Source organism: Leuciscus leuciscus, assembly GCF_965113295.1.
Source record: "Leuciscus leuciscus genome assembly, chromosome: 9".
NCBI classification, from domain to species: Eukaryota; Metazoa; Chordata; class Actinopteri; order Cypriniformes; family Leuciscidae; genus Leuciscus; species Leuciscus leuciscus.
The window spans coordinates 43,589,707-43,602,763 of record NC_138733.1 but is presented as its reverse complement, the minus strand read 5'-3'; the positions used below and the strand labels follow the sequence as shown (position 1 = coordinate 43,602,763).

The window sequence follows — 13,057 nt, the reverse complement described above, 5'->3', positions numbered from 1 at the left end:
TAATCATAACTCATGGTCATAATTCATAAATCGCATATACATTACTTTATCAATTTTCGGAAATACCTCGTTCTGTAACTGGTCTCGTCATCAGTCATTCGTCCAGCGAATAAATGTAAGATTATCAGTTAAGAAGGAGTATCCCTGTTTACAAACAGAAAGTTTCATCTTCTGGCCACAAACATCAAACTTTCTGAGTTTATGAATTAAAACTACTCAAGGTAGTCTATAATATCGAGCTTGTAGCTTAGATCTTTGATTTCATGGACTTACAAGGTGGGTTTTCAAACACAGAGACAGTTAAAGTATAAATGGATTTTTAATAAATGTAAACTAGAGAGAGATTATATGAGCTACAATATAAACGTAAGTAAAAATGCAAACAGTAAAACAAACAAACATTTAAACAAACAAAAACATAAAACATAACGTGATAGAGACGATGTAAAGGCTCACTTGAATTTAACGTTACCGAGAAAGTTCAGATCATTTCCCTTGTGGCGGGGAAAGGCGAGTAGGAACTTAGTTGCAAAAGAACGGCAGCTTCTACATGACGCGGGCATGCGTCCCAGAGGAGAAGCCAAGACCTGTCCAGCTGGTTGCGTTGAGAGGAGAAGCGCTGCGCGTGGAGAAGAGGAAGATGAGGGTTGAGAGCTGAGAGTTGAGAGTTGAGAGCAAACTGAAAGTTTGGACTTTTATCAGTGTCCCGTGAGCAGTGTCCCACGCCCCCTTTTTCGTGGCGACAGCGAATCGGATCTTCTGATCTGAAGCGGGAAGAGGTTTCTTTGTTTGTGAAGAAACCCCTACTTTGACTGTCATGTGAGAGATCGAATTTGAGAAGATTTGCTCCAGACATATGAAAGGTGTCAAACGATACAAATTATTGCAACTGGTTATCAAAATTCAACTCCGTTAGCTGGAGAGGATTACAGAGATATCAAAAATAGAATATAGACGTTGTAGCAATGCAAAGATACATTATTATGCATTAGTATAGGCATTTGCAGTTCTATTAATGTTACAATAGGACATATATGCTTCCCTATGGTTTACACACACCTCTTAAAACAAAAAGGGATATATTTAGTACATTTAAGAGTGACTTTATGGGTAAAAGTCCTTTTCTGTAAGGGGGGTTTCTGTTTCAAAGTCCAGAGTGTGTTTGTGTGTGTGCGTTGGAATGTTGCGAGTCTATAAAAGTCACGCGCTGAACTGGGGGGGACTCCAGACACCCCGGCGCTGGTGAATTACCCCTTAGGGAGTAATATTAACCAGAGCTCGTCTTCCTAAGGACAAAGAAGATGTGTTCGACACCCTCATGATTCACTTAATTTGAAAAGCAGCTGGCCGGACGTCATTGTCGCTACAGCAGCAAACAGAAATAAAGAGTTAAATTCAGAAAACCAGAATACACTGTGGCGGAGGAGTTGGCTCTGAGTAGGCAATAAGGGACGGCCGATTATGGATGGGATTACAGGTGCTGTACAATCTGACCCTGGTGCTGGCTCCTCTAAGCAAGTAACACTGGGTACGTGTGCAATACATTACTACTTTTAAGTTTTAAATATGGCTGACTGTATGTTCTGCAGTAGAGGGAAATACAGTGTCACTGTTGAAGCCAGCACACATACACACAGTCTCCCACACAGAGGTCAGTATGCAGCAGACATAACACCAAACATAACCTGCTTTACAACAGTTACGCTTTACATTGGCCTATTTTTATTTATTAGGGTGGGGGAATTGATGAAGATACTCTGTCTGTGTGTTCTCAGACAGTTGCTGATGTGAATGCACTGGGCTTTTTATTATGGCAAACATTTGAATGTGTGGCATAAAAAAGGAACTGGCCCTTACACATCTCTTTTATTGTAGGATTTTTCACAACCTGCCCCAGAAACTGAGGCCTCTACCTCAATGGGCTTCAGAAGAAATGTGTAAGGATTTAAAACCCTTGACATAAATTACAGTCAGTCCTGTGTTTGTAGGAAGTCAAGGAACTTTTTGTGATTTGTTGAGCCTCCAGAAAACTTGTAATGATCATGTTTGTGGTGGAATTATGTTTCAGGTGGAAACCGACTCAGTCAGGGCCCTGTACAAAAGGAGTCTTGAACTAGACTGCACACTAAATAGTCTTGAACTAGACTGTTCACTAAAGGAGCTGGACTGAGCTGAGGAGGCTAAAAAAAAAAAAAAAGAAAAGAAAATTGGAGATCAAACAGCTGGATAAAACTGATCTCAGTATGTGAACTTATTTAACCAAGTAACACTTTAGTATGAATATTTATTAATGCAACTTTGTCTTGCTCTTTCGACTGCATACATGTTGCAATGAATCCTATCATAAGATTAACAGAATAATAATAAAAAAGATTTAAAATAATTCTTAACATGTATTGTATAGTACATTTGTGAAATTTGCTTTTTGAAAAAAAAAAAATGTGTTCATGTGACCCTATCAATATATCTTACCGGCAATTTTATAAAAGCCCTCTTTTATGGACATGGTCGATAAATGTCCGGGGAACACTATTAATGAAACTATCCATGTACTCCTGCACAGCGACCTTGCGAATGGTTTGACAAACCATGTTTTCCCCTAGCTTCTGTGCGTCACCCACCGTGCAAGTATGTAGCCTACCACTTGCAAAAAAAACGCAACGCAATATTTGCGATACAGTAAGTGCATGAATTCGACGTGTTAAATGATTTATGTGCGGCTCAAGTTCGCAAAGATAAGACATTGCTTCCGCGGAAAATCTGTATCTTTCAAACAAATAACCATCAGGAAAGGCAAGGGGATTTTGTCTGGCTAAAAACTCTTTCTCTACGAAGTGCTCGTCTAACAATTTGCGCTGAGATGTCACAGAATTTGGAAGAAAAGGTGAAGTCATTGCAACAGACCCTGGGAATAAGTTACGTCACCTATATGTTTCTTTGCTCTCAGCTGATTGGTCAAACTTCAGTCTGAGATCTTGAATCCAGAACATAACCTGCCCCGGAGCAGGTTAGCCGTGCAGCGTAAGATACCATGGCAACGAACTCCGATTAAAGCCGAGCTACTTTCATAGTACCTAAAACCCAGGGTTGGCGGAAACTAAACTGAAACATAGCTGGCTAGCCACCTAAACCGGCTTCAGGCCCCAGCACCAGGCCTTCAGGCTTCGTATAAGCCCCAGGACAAACAAGTGACAAATAAACATCACAAAAAAATAATAAAAAAAATACACAAAAAAAGTCGTTGATCATCCAAGTAACACAGAATTAAGAATGAAAACAAAGGTCACTTTTAAATCTTTTTTTTTATTTGTTTTTTTATGTAGCTATAATTTTTACTAAATGTAAACATGTGTTAAGTGAAATATGGCCAGCAGCCATATCACCCTGTAGCCCAAGACTGGTTACCCACTGAAGCTAAGCAGGGCTGAGCCTGGTTAGTACCTGGATGGGAGACCTCCTGAGAAAACCAGGTTGCTGCTGGAAGAGGTGTTAGTGAGGCCAGCAGGGGGCGCTCACCCTGTGGTCTGTGTGGGTCCTAATGCCCCAGTATAGTGACGGGGACACTATACTGCCAAAAAGAGCACCGTCCTTCGGATGAGACGTTAAACCGAGGTCCTGACTCTCTGTGGTCATTAAAAATCCCAGGATGTCCTTCGAAAAAGAGTAGGGGTGTAACCCCGGCATCCTGGCCAAATTTGCCCCTTGGCCTCTGTCCATCATGGCCTCCTAATCATCCCCATATACTGATTGGCTTCATCACTGTCTCCTCTCCACCAGTAAGCTGGTGTGTGGTGGGCGTTCTGGCGCAATATGGCTGCCGTCGCATCATCCAGGTGGATGCTGCACATTGGTGGTGGTTGAGGAGATTCCCCCATCTATGTAAAGCGCTTTGAGGTCTCAGAAAAAGCGCTATATAAATGTAACGAATTATTATTAATTATTAAATAGTTTAATCAGGGCAGTACTTAAAAAACAACAACTCCCTCTTATTTATTAATTTTTTAAAAAGATTTTTCAGATTCTGCAATGTGATGTAAACTTTTGACCACAACTGTATGTGTGTGATGGAGTCAGTACTGCAGTGAACAGTGACATCAGTGAGATCTCATCCTGTGGAAAGTGCCACTATTGGTTCAAAGGTTCTCGCCGCAGTCCTTCTGATGAATGGTTGGGGCTGGGACACATAATACATTGTACAGTTCTCATTGTTTAAGCACAGGTTAGAGTGATGCAACATGACATAATGTAATAATACAAAGCAAGTTTTTCCAACAAGATTGGAAATGATCAAAGCAAGTCAAAGTGCTTTCTTGCCGTTTCAGTAACTGAATAAAATACAAGTTAACATGGGTAACTGAATGGTATTCAAACAAAAACTCTTTATGTCTGCGTTACCTGATTGGTGACTCTGTTCTTTGAAGAGCAATAGTATTCGAGAAGAATGGCAGCATTTACCACCTGGCCTAAAAACCTTCATATTTATACACAGTAAATTACATCATAATAAAACTAAGTACATTGTAGATTTCTAAACAAACAAAAGGAGTAAAGTATGTTGCTAAAACACCTTTTCTGCCTTGTCTGCCTCACATGCAGTGCTGTGCGATATGATATATATCGTATGGACAATATAAAAAGTCTATTGTTTCATATTATGCTCTATTGTTTATATTGTGGTGTCGCAAAAAACATTGTTTACAACAAAACTTTTTCATAATTTGGATGAATGCAATCTTAAACGCCAACCAGGATGTAGGGATGGCTGACGCGAAACAGTCGTTCCGAAGCTTTGCGAGATCCCGAAGCGCAGATGTTTCGAAACACTGATCCGAAGCGTGATTCAAAACACCCATGTCACGTGACTATGGCCAAACGAAGCCTCAAAGTGTTTCACTAAGTGTTTCATCAGGTGTGGTCCGCCGAATCAGCGTTTGATTGACACGGTCGGGAACAGATCACACTATCTGTATAAAAGTGAAATCAACGAATATTGACCTTGTGGGTTTTTGTGAGAGGAGTTTGATTTTGACATAGCGGATTTTTGATGATATAGTGACATAGTGCGATTTGATTAGTTATTATAGGATTACATTTAAATTTACACAACACATTGACTGATAAGCTAGAGACAGACAGAGACAGAGTATACATATAGTGACACATTAATAGATACATAGATATAAATATAGACAGCTAGATTAATAGATAGATACAGATAGATTATAGATACATATAAATTAGGGCTGGGAATCGATTAAAAAAAATTAACTAATTAATTGCACAATTTCTGTAATTAATTGCAATTAATTGCGCTTCCCCCAAGCTTGTAATCATCAATATTTAAACTTAGAATCACCTAATTAAACAACACAGGAAAAAAAGGGAACAGAAAATAGCCCTATATTAAAATATTAAACATCAATATATCAATATATTATTCTTTTTCAATAATCAATCAACATAATCAATTTAACAGATTATTATTATTATTATTATTTTATTAATTATTAAAACAAAATATAGTCCTACAAAGCTATTATTACCAGAGCATGTGATCAGAGCAGGTCATTTTACCATTGTTGCCCAGCATGGCTATACCAGCTCAGCAAACAGAAGTCAACAGAGAAATTTCACGTTACTTGAGTGGACTTTACTTTTCCAGTGCTTAGTACATGATTGAAGCCTTTGGGCCGTTAACGACAGAGCCGCCGACACACACACACACACACACACACACGGAACGGAGAGCTCGCCGCTGCTGGGCCATTAACGACAGAGCGAGCCGACACACACACACACACACGCACGCACGCACGCACGCACGCACGCACGCACGCACGCACGGAGCACAGAGCGCGCCGACCGACCGACACACACACACACACACACACACTCACGCGCGCGCGGAGCACAGAGCGCGACGCACATACCGAGCGGAAAAGACCCGCTCATGAAAGCTGCCCGAGAATGAAACCTGACCGCCGAACATGGAGGGGCGGGACGGCATATTTCGGCCTTTTTAATAGCAGACGCAACAGGAAATCATTAAAACGAGGCAAAAAAAAAAAGTGCTGCGTCAATTGCGTAATTTTTTTTTAACGCGTTAAACATTTCAAATTAATTGCAAAGATTAACGCGTTAATTCCCCCAGCCCTAATATAAATACATAGATTATAGATAGATACATATATAAATACATAGATAGATTATAGATAGATACACACACATATACATATATATATATATATATATATATATATACATAGATAGATTATAGATAGATACATATATATATATATATATATATATATATATATATATATATATATTAGTGGTGGGCCGTTATCGGCGTTAACGTGCTGCGTTAACGCGAGACTCTTATCGCGCGATAAAAAAAATATCGCCGTTAATCTATTCTCCAAGTTGGGTTGGGAGATGGCTCTATACTACACAAGCTATGATGACGCAATCTACCCGCGGCCGCGAGGTAAACCCGGCTGCAACGCATATTCGTCGTCATCTTAAGTAAACACGGCTGAAAGTGAAAGCTGGTGAAAAAGGTCGGTGCAACATCCATTATTTGGACTTGGTTCGGGTTTAAGCCGTCAGACGAGCAGCAGCAAACTATATACAGAGTGTGTGGGGTAACAGTTCGGTAAGTTAACACACGACTAATCCGTTCTACCACCTCAAATTCAAAACGAAACATGATATAACTGAATACCAGCGCGCGCGTATTATTCCCATTCCAATATATCTTAGTGGTGTAGCACATAATCTCGATTTTAAGAATCGTTGTTGTGTTTCTTTTTAACTGAAAAGACATCAGTTAGACAATATTCTAATTTTAAATTTGGGGTTTCATAAGCTCCAAGCCATAATAAACATTAGACCTACTTAAGTCTCTGCAGCTAGTGTACTTACATTTTATTTATCTGCAAAATTATGTTGTATACTTACAGTTTTGCACAATATATGTTCTCAAAACTACATACACCCTTTAAAAAAATATACATTTAGCAGTTGTTTACAATGGGTCTGTGTAATCTGTTCTGAAATGGTTTTATTATAATATACTGTATATCATTATCGCAAGAGGCTGCAATGTATATCACAATATAGATTTTAGGCCATATCGCCCATCCCTAATTGATAGCCTATAGTAGTTGATAATAACATAGGCCTACCTAATGTTGCCTACGGACGGTAACAGTACAGTAGTAACCTTTTACAGTCTATGAGTAGAACAGCTTTCTCAAGCAGTTTGTGATGCATTTTGGAAACAGGAGATGAGCCCCTGGTCTAATGCGCCACCTGGCTTGAGAAACCAGTTCTCAAAGACTTACTTTTATAGTCATTATTTGGGTAGCACACATATTCTGAATGCCTTCGGCAGAATTCAAATGAGCCATTTTAATCTAGATTAATCTAGATTAATTTCAAAATTAATCTAGACTAATCTAGATTAAAAAAAATTATCTATGCCCACCTCTAATATATATATATACACATATATACATATATATACATAGATAGATTATATCTAGATACATATCTAGATACATAGATAGACTATATCTAGATACATAGATAGATTCATAGATAGATACATAGATAGATAAAATGGAGGCTCCCCAGAAGAGATGCCGTACATCTGTGGTGTGGGAGCATTTCCATTTGGAAACCCCAAATAAAGTGAGATGTGTGTATTGTGATCGGCAGCTAGCCTACTGCAACAATACATCATCCATGATGCGCCATTTGAGGAGCACTCATCCTGCCATTTTGCAGGGTGCAGAGGATGGTAGCATTCCCCCTGTACCTAGGCCTGCTACTGACACTGCTGGGTCATCTAAGCAAGGTATGCATTGTTTGAAATATAATTATAATTGAAATATAATTACAAACTTTTGGGACACTGTTTAGAAAGTCCATAGCCCTATGCCCTACAACCTAATGTCCCAATCACAACTGACAATCATGTTAAAAATAGCTTCAATGTGAATATAATATAATATAATATAATATAATATTGTGTATATATACATTTTATAGGTCTACATATGAGTACCCAGTTTACTGCCAGTGACGACATCATTTTGGTTTTCCTATTTGTTGTAGTTATACATTCCATTACATTTTTCTCTGCACACTGAGCATAAACGTTTATAACCTAACTTTGTTTAGAAAGGTTTCCAAATAATGAACCAGTAGGCTACTTTTAATAGCTGTGCACTATTTGAAGCTGTATTTTTTTTCAATGTATTTGTCTGAAAGTATGTTTTATCTTCTCTTTTAAAAGTCAGACAGAGGGAATTGGATGAGGCTCTTCTAAACATGGTGGTGAAGGATCTGCAGCCCTTCACCATCGTGGAGGATGAGGGATTCAGGGCCTTTGTGAACAAGCTTGATCCAAACTATGTCCTCCCATCCCGGAAGGTGCTTAAAACAATGGTCAGCGAAAGGTACGACAAAGCCAAGGAGAAGACAATGGAGGACCTGCAAAAGGCCGAATTTGTTAGCCTAACGGCTGACATGTGGTCCTCCATTAATATGGACGGATATCTTGGTGTGACTTGCCATTACATAACACCAGAGGCAAAAATGGCAACTGTTGTACTGGGTGTAAGGAGGTTTTACCAGACCCACACAGCCCAGCATCTCATGGAGGCTAAAGCCTTGCTAATGGCTGAGTGGGGAATAACCTCCAAAGTTCAGTGCATGGTGACTGACAACGCATCCAACATGATCCTAAGCACCCAGCTACTCCACCTTCGCCATGTCCCATGTTTTGCTCATACATTAAATTTGATTGTGAAAAAGGCCCTAGATCAAACCCCAGTCATCAATGAAATACGCCAGAAGGCCAGAAAGATAGTGGGGTTGTTCAGATCCAGCTGCAAAGCAAAGGACAAGCTTGTGGAGATGCAGGGCTTGATGGGAAGACCAACTCTGAAACTGATACAGGAGGTTGAGACGAGATGGAACAGCACATTCGACATGCTACAACGCTTGTACGACCAACGTGAACCAGTGGCTGCTGCACTTTCCAACTTAGACAATGATACTGCTCCCCTGACAAGTCTTGATTATGACATTATTCAACAATCATTGTCACTACTGCAACCATTCAAACTCGCAACAACAGAGATGTCCGAGGAAAAGAGAGTGTCTGCTTCAAAGCTTATACCACTGTACAGGATGTTGCAGCACAAGCTTGCACAGAAAAAAGGAAATGCAACACAGGAATCAACTGTACAATTAGGTAGGCCACAATGACCATTCTACCCATGTAATTTGCCACAACTGTCATATTATTGTCATTCTTATAAATATGTTTTTATCCTGTTTTGGCTCATAGGCTCACATCTGCAAGAAGGTCTGCACTCCAGATGTGGAGGTTATGAGAGTTTTAGAGCCCTGGCACTGGCTACACTGCTGGACCCAAGGTTAAAAAATGTGGCATTTGGAAATGCTGCCAAAGCCCACGACGCTGAAAAGCACATCACACTGGAGTGTGCTTCGCTGATGCGTTCAAACACAAATCCTGGTAAGCAGTTTCAGTCTGTGTCATGTTATGTAATCTGAATTATGTAATATATACTTCATATATGCCGTCAGTTTAGGATTTGTTACTAATTGCTGTTTTCATTTTTATTCAGAGCCAGAAATGTCAACATCAGACCCATCATCATCATCATCACCATCACCATCACCATCAACACCAGTAGAAACACAGGACAGTTTATGGGAACTTTTTGATACTCGTATCCATCAAACCCAGATGCTACACAATGCTACAGCTGATGCCACAGTGGAAGTGAAAAAATACTTCAACGATGCGTATTTGCCCAGAACTCATGATCCACTAACTTACTGGAAAGAGAGAGCAGTAATCTTTCCTCATTTGTATATCCTTGCTAAAAAATATCTGTTCATGCCAGCAACAAGTGTCCCTTGTGAGAGGATTTTTTCAAAGGCTGGAGAAATTATCTGTAAAAAAAGAAGTAGGCTAAGTCCTTCCACAGCAGACAAATTCATATTTTTGAATAAAAATCTCTAAAAAAGTGAGACATTGTGGCTTGATTTCTTTTATTATTCATTTTGCAGGACCAAAATAACATTATGCACAGTGAGGAGCCTATAGGTTACAAGCTTCACATATTAGAAAAATACAATAATAAAAAAAAAAAAATTTTTTTTTAATGGCTTGTCAAGGCTTGTCACACCTGCAAGTGACCACTAGGTGTCACCGTTGAGACGGGTGTCGGATTGATTCGAAGCCTCGAAACAATATGGACCATTTGGTTCAACTGTTTCATTGCTTCATGAAGCCTCGATCTGCCCATCACTACCAGGATGCAGGCAGAAACTGTCACAGTGTCCAAAAGCAGGATCCAAAAGCAGTGTGATGGTAATGATTTATTAAAGCGTAATCCAATTCGTCATCATCCAGGCAAGGTTCAAAATCCATGTTAGCAATCCAAAATCCAAAATCCAAAACAACAATAAACAAAACAAAACAAAACAAAACAAAACAAAACAAAACAAAACAAAACAAAACAAGAACAGACTAGAAACAGACCTCAGAAGTGTGGTGACAATATATGACAACTCCGTGACATGGACTGAAACAGACAGGGTATTTATACACAGAAACTAAACAATGTAATGGGAAACAGCTGCATGCAATGATGAGTGATGAGAACAGACAAAGGATCGTGGGAAATGCAGTTCCAGAATGAATGGTGACAGTAAGAGAGAGAGACCTCTAGTGGACACCCGGGGAAACACAAACCAGACACTGTGACAGAAACGTGAATAACATGGCGGGGAGACAGAACCGGGTGGCTCCGAGCAGGAGAAGGACCAGCCAAGACAAACCGAGGACTTTGTTCCTAAACGAAGGGCTACCTCTGTAGCATGGGCATGGTTTGGTTTACATTCTATATGTTTGGTTGACTATTTTATTTTGATAATGAACATGCTGCGATGTCAAGTTAGCAATGCTAGAACATGTGCGCGTGTGAGGCGTCGGCACGATCACAGGAATTTTTGCCCTTCTGAGGAACCTGTTACTTCATAATTTATGGTCATACGGATAGAAGCAAACAAGTATTCAAAACTGTAAAGCTTTTGTAAATACAGAAAACAAGCACAATGCCGTTTTCTGCTGTCTCGGTTTCCTTAACATGAACTTTGGACCCCATCGCATGAACCGAGCTCAGCAGAATTTTTCCTTTCGCTTTGTTAATCTGTAATTATTTAAGTGAAATAGCCTATATTTTGCATTTAGGCCTATATAGTATATATATATATATATATATATATATATATATATATATATATATATATTAGGGGTGTAACGGTTCACAAAATTCACGGTTCGGTTCGATACGATACACTTGTGTCACGGTTCGGTACGGTTCGGTTCGGTACGTTTTCCATACAGCAAAAATAAATAAATGCCAGAGAAATATCCTTGAATAAAATTTTTTTTATTATTATTTTATTTAATGAAACTAACATCATAAAGTATGATTTTTTTTATTTTTGTTGCTTTTTTTACTGAGCAATAATGGAGCTATACTTGACTCTTCTTATGAGCATATAAAACAAAACAGCTCCTTGGACAAAATGAAATGTAATATTGTAGTAGTAGGCTAGTTATAAACACAGGTTTATTTTAGTTCATATTAACATTTGAGGGCAGCAATTGTATTCATAATGTCAAAATAAAACCGACGTAATGTTACTTGAAGGCATTATAGCCCACTATTCCTGACAAACTTCCATACCTTGCAGTTAGTGTTACTACAGCAAATCCATTCCACGGTGAATGTTGCTGATCTGTGGACACCGGCCAGTTCATTCATGGCACGATGTTTCTTCCTGGTTTCCACGTCAGCGCTGTTTGATCCGTTAATAACAGAGAAATGTGCATGTTTCTCACTAGATCTCGCAGCGATGTTATTACTTCAGTGGCGAATTCAAAAAGCATTTGAAATTCAAATGCTTTCTTTACTGGTCTGGATCTCTTAGCGCTGTGTGGTGTTGCTTGATCAGGCTCGTGCATAGGGCTCGCGAGTCCCGCTTCACAGGTCAAAACTGATAAACGGTCCACACAAACACAATAAGAGTAGCTCAGTTTCGTTCCTTACATTGCATTTGCCAGTTGATGTTGTGGTCGCGCCAGCCTCTTTGAGCGCGCTTGCCACCCGCGACGCGCCTTCATTTGAAATAACGAATTTTTTGTCGCCAGAAAAAATGGTCCAACGAACCGTTCGGTACGTAATGCGTACCGAAAACCGAACCGAAAGCCTCGTACCGAACGGTTCGATACGAATACGCGTATCATTACACCCCTAATATATATATATATATATATATATATATATATATAAATATATATATATATATATATATATATATATTTAGTTTTATTCTGTTTCCTCCATTCACAGAAGCGCTTTAAGTGCGTGATGTGACGTTGTGTGAATCAATGGGTTCCCAAACCAGGGGTTCCCAAACTTTTCCATGACAAGGCCCCCCATATACCCCTAGGTTCTGGCCAAGGTTCCCCTTTTGCATGATGTGTTTTTGAACCCATCGACAATACTACGGAAAATGTAGAAATAAATAAATAAAACATCTAGGTGGACATAAGATTATGTGATGGTGTTTGATACCAGAAAGATTATAGAGATGCACCGATTACAATTTTCTAGGCTGATCCCGATTTTTCATTGAGTTTGACCTGCCGATACAGATTTTAGGCGATTCCGATTTCATTTTTTCGAATCACTTTACAGCACACACACGCTAATATTTATTTTCTATATATATTTTTCTTTTATAAAACACCACTTTTACACAAACTGATTAATAAAAACAAGTTTAAATGGGTAAATTTTCTATAAATATTTTTGAGTCTTCATTTTCTTTTCTGACATAGCCTACTCCAGTTCTTGTTCAAACACACTATACATGCAAATTATGTTCATTTTAGGTACTTTTTGTGTGAAATCATATTTATTTTGTCCATCAAAAGTGTGCT

The 13,057-nt window shown here is 39.1% G+C and overlaps 1 protein-coding gene and 1 long non-coding RNA gene across 2 annotated transcripts; both read left to right on the top strand.

Moving 5' to 3' along the window:
* The first annotated feature begins 1,366 nt into the window (after positions 1–1,366).
* Positions 1,367–2,304, top strand: LOC309505755. The gene is made up of 3 exons (XR_014208575.1): positions 1,367–1,651; positions 1,876–1,937; positions 2,069–2,304. It is a non-coding gene; the product is annotated as an uncharacterized lncRNA (long non-coding RNA).
* Positions 2,305–8,299: 5,995 nt separating this feature from the next.
* On the top strand, positions 8,300–10,412 carry LOC309505856 (zinc finger BED domain-containing protein 4-like; the record flags this gene model as incomplete). Its single annotated transcript, XM_082179320.1, has 4 exons — positions 8,300–9,265; positions 9,362–9,550; positions 9,663–9,979; positions 10,335–10,412. Exons 1-4 carry the CDS (start codon positions 8,338–8,340, stop codon positions 10,410–10,412), a joined length of 1,512 nt encoding a protein of 503 aa, XP_082035446.1. The 5' UTR covers positions 8,300–8,337.
* Between the last annotated feature and the right edge of the window lie 2,645 nt (positions 10,413–13,057).